The 4435-nt window shown below is 31.7% G+C and overlaps 1 protein-coding gene across 1 annotated transcript; it reads left to right on the forward strand.

The window, feature by feature from the left end:
• Positions 1–1939: 1939 nt before the first annotated feature.
• Positions 1940–2506, forward strand: LOC112454796. Its single transcript, XM_025016387.1, has 2 exons — positions 1940–2305; positions 2468–2506. The coding sequence occupies exons 1-2, from the start codon at positions 2010–2012 to the stop codon at positions 2484–2486; spliced, it is 315 nt and encodes a 104-aa protein (XP_024872155.1). The 5' UTR covers positions 1940–2009; the 3' UTR covers positions 2487–2506.
• Positions 2507–4435: the final 1929 nt, after the last annotated feature.

Consider the following 4435-nt stretch of genomic DNA (forward strand, 5'->3'; position numbering starts at 1 on the left):
AAGGATAAAATACAAAAAATTTGGAATACAATAGAAGAAACACAAGATTTAGACATATTATTAATATTACATTCATTATTAGAATTAGTTGGAAAAGGAAGAATGGATGATTCATCTTAATGCCAACATTTTAATGCCTCGCGCACATTATTCTTTTAATTCTTTTTGGTGGCTCTTGTGTCGTTTATTTAAAATATATGATTTTTAATCTTACTACCGTTGTTTCCTTTAAGGATCAATCCGCAATTTTTTGGGAAAGCTTTCCACTTCCGATCTCCAACCCCATTAACCATTATTGCAGAGGCAAATAATCCTGTAGGCAATAAATTCTGTTTGCTGAAAGATAAAAAACACATACATCAGTCAATAGACTACATGATAAGGTGACAATGAACATCGAGCAGGTCTGTCGATGAAAGATTAACGGTAAACATCGATTTTACGAACCTGCTCTCGGTTTGTTGCGTCAATCTGTCGTCGCGCGCATTGCTATTAACAGATCTACTCTGATATTCGCCGTTAGGATATGATTCCAATTTTTGTTTAGCATTTGGCAACGTCTTACTCCACAGGGAACAGGGATTCCACATGCACGTGGTTAGCTGGAAAGCTAGAACAAAAAAATTAATTATTTACATAATCTTTTATTTTATGAGAATATTAGCTAATTATCTGATAGATTTGTCTATTCTTCATTTACCTCTTTCTATCTTCCTCCGTTTATGCTTCTTATATCTTTGCACAGGTTTTATTCCGCAGTTGAAGATAATGGCAAACTGATTCCAGAGTGCGAAGAACGATGCTACAACTATATGAGTGATATTTATCGAAAAACATTGAAAAAATTAAAAAATATTAATTACTAATAATAATAATAATAATAATATTAATAATAATTTATTTATAATTTTTTACCTCGTTTATCCTGTATGCACTTTGTTTTTTGTCATTTTTATTTAATTTAATTTTATTTAAGTGCCACAATGTATTTTACATTTACATTTATAAACTATTACAGTCGTAACATATTTATTATACACGCGTGCACATTATATGTCAAAATGTAAAAAAAGTTACGCAAACTGACAGCTATACCACTTCAACAGTGTTGCTAACCCGTAGAAATTATTACGACGCTCTTAGGGATTTTCGTTGGTACCAACATTATTCCCTCTACTTTTCGGGAAACTGTCGTGTAACCCACAAAAGTGTGTTGAAAAAAAAGTTCATCGGATTATTATGAAACTTGATACCCTTATGTTTTTTGGGTCTCTGAATCCGAATATGATGTCAGATTTACAAAATTCAAATTGGCGGGTCCAATATGGCGGATCAAAATAACAAAAAATAGACGAAATTTTATTATTTTGAATTTTGAAAATCTGACTTCATATTCGGATTTAGAGACCCAAAAAACATAAGGGTACCAAATTTCATGAAAATCAGACTTTTTTTGGTAATTTTGATCCGCCATATTGGATCCGCCATTTTTCATTTTGTACATCTGACTTCGGATTCGTAATCAGCGATCCCAGAAACCCCCGAGTAACAAGTTTCAAGCAATTTCAGAAAGTTTTACTTTGTTTTTTCTACGTTGCGGCTATAGCCGTCATACATAGTCAACGGGTTAACTAAAATGCTATAGTGTACGCATAGAGATATAAGAATAGAGTGCGCGAATCATATGCTAGCACGTAAGAGGCTGCGATATAGGAATAGAAAAAAAACGCTGCATATAGGCCCTTTCTGTCTTTGTCTACGCGTGCATGCGAAACAAAGACAGAAGGGGCCCATGCGCAGCTTTCTCTTTTTATTCTGCGCAGCTTTCTCTTTCTATTCCTATATCGCTTTTTCAGCTCGCTCGCGCACTCTATTCTTATATCTCTATGAGTGTACGTGACGTAAACTATAGATTTTAGTTACCCAGAGTGACGTTTGGAACGCAACCTGGCGTGATCTTTATCACTGTGTGATAAAGCTCTTGCAGTGTCAGAATAGATGTATACATAATGGATATGATAAATATTAATGAAATAGAGGACATTAATTTGTCAAGCGAAGATGAAGAAGTGCAAATTCGTGTTCCGAAACGATATATCCGCGATGGCGAAAATCCTTTCGAGTTTTATAATGAATTGGACGTCAAAAAAAGATTCCGTTTTGCAAAAAATTCACATATGTTTAGTATTTTACCGTTAATAGAAGAAGGACTTTCAAAAATTAACACGCGTGGTTTACCAATAACACCAGTTTTTTCAATTATTAGTATTTCTTTACGATTTTATGCAACACAGCAAGTTTTCAGGTTAGTTCAAATTGTATTGCAGTTTAATTAAATTCACAATTATATAAATATTAAAAATCTTTTATATAAGGTAAAAATATGTAAATATGTATGAATATATAAATATTTGTAAATGTAAAATATATATATTGTTGCGAGAATAATATCGGTTTATTTTTATAGCTTGTCATGGGAGATGTAATAAAAGTATCGCAACCTACAATCTCGAGAATTATTTTTTGAGTGTCAATTTTGTTAGTCAGTCATATTAATGTATACATCAAGATGCCACTATCAGCTGTAAAAAGGATTGAAAATAAACGTTTATTTGAAGAGCTTGGACGTGTTGAAGCTATAGGTTTATCTTCTTTTAGTGGAGCAATCGATTGCACGCATATTCGACTGACACATACTAGATTTCAAGCCATTGATGAAATATTTAAAAATCGAAAAGGATATTTTTTGTTAAATGTTCACACACACAAGTAAGTATTTTAACAGTTTTAATTTATCCCTTCGTTTTCTACCGACACGTGTGTGACTGCGATATTCTCGTTTCTGTTCCGAGATGTGCGACTCTCCGTATCCACACCGTCTTGCTACGACTTTTTAATTAATGTATATATTGTATTTTTGACTGCTGCAGAACTTGAGTGGAAATGTCCACCATAATCATGTGTACCAGCTCGTTTATCACGACATCTCTCCAGGAAGGGAGTTTGCTACCTCGAGCCCTGCAGAAATAATTTCCTGTTTGTGCTAATAAAGCTGAAGATGGCTCAAAGGAAAAGCCGAAACGTTCTTTACTTGTAAATACACGTTTTAATTTTTATTGCGCACCACGTTCCGCGCTTGACTCGCATCGCCGTTTGTACAGATGACATTTTCACGAGTCTAGATATATTATTAGTTTTAATTTAATTTTAACATTACATAATATCATTACAATGTTATATTGAATATCGTCATATTTTTTAATTGTAGAAAAAACATTTCATTACATACTTAATATAAAAAAAACGTTACATTAGTAATTACATATTAGTACATAATAATAATATTTAGAGCAAAATAAAATTAAACAAAAGAAAATAAAAATAAAATAAAATGTATATAATTTGTACATGGTTGTACTTTATTACACGCAACTGACTAAAGCGGGGAGCATAAACTTTTGCATAACATAAATGCAAAAGCCTGTGCTCAGGCTTTAACATTCTAACATTAACATTAACAGGGACTGTCTTTTCTTATAGCAATGTAATTTATTTTTTTACGGATAAGTCTATATTTTTCTTATCTACGTCGGTATTTTTGAGCTTTGATTTCTTTATTTCTATTTCTATTTTTTGTATTTCTTTTAAATGGTTCACGTGCAAATCGTTAAATAATTTTAAATGCTCTTCTTTCATAAGTGTTATTTTTTTCTTCGTGTTTTAACTTAATGTTTGCTAATGTTTCTTCTTGTTTTATAACATTTTTTAATCTTTGTATTCGTACGTCCTCTTCTTCATTTGATACTTCGAGCAGATCTTTTCTCTTTTGTTTAAAAACACGTGATTTTCTCATATCGTTATTTAAATGTACTTTTAACATATCTGTACTGTGTGATGTCATCAGTTCTTCATTACAGTCTTCTGCAATAATAACTGTTCTACAAAACACAAAAAGATATATAGTGTTACACGTGTATTTTGTACTTGCCGTAGTCAAAGAAATACGCTTTAATGGATAAATATATAACAAAACGTTTATAAAATAATATCTTGCGAAACAGTAGTGCTTTCTACATCATCTATGTTTATCACATGTCCCTTTTCTTTCGTAAATAATACTTCTACGCCTTCGTTAGCAGACATGATATCAAATACAAACTTACGTTGATCTGAAATGCACAAAATAATGAAAGTTCATTGTCATGTTTGATATATCAAAAGCATGTGTTGCTGAGACAGCTTAGCCGTAACTTTAACATACGGTACATACGACAATGTCTTACTTTTGGTGACCTGTAGTATAAGAGTTAAAAAATATTCTTACGAAAACTTTATTCTAAAGTCTAAAAGTCTAACAGTTAATTAATATATAATATACCATTACGTTTTTTTTCCGTCATATTAGATGAAAATATGACTGGTGCGGTTTTCATCA

Source organism: Temnothorax curvispinosus, unplaced genomic scaffold (assembly GCF_003070985.1).
Source record: "Temnothorax curvispinosus isolate PA1 unplaced genomic scaffold, ASM307098v1 QBEX01005338.1, whole genome shotgun sequence".
NCBI classification, from domain to species: domain Eukaryota; kingdom Metazoa; phylum Arthropoda; class Insecta; order Hymenoptera; family Formicidae; genus Temnothorax; species Temnothorax curvispinosus.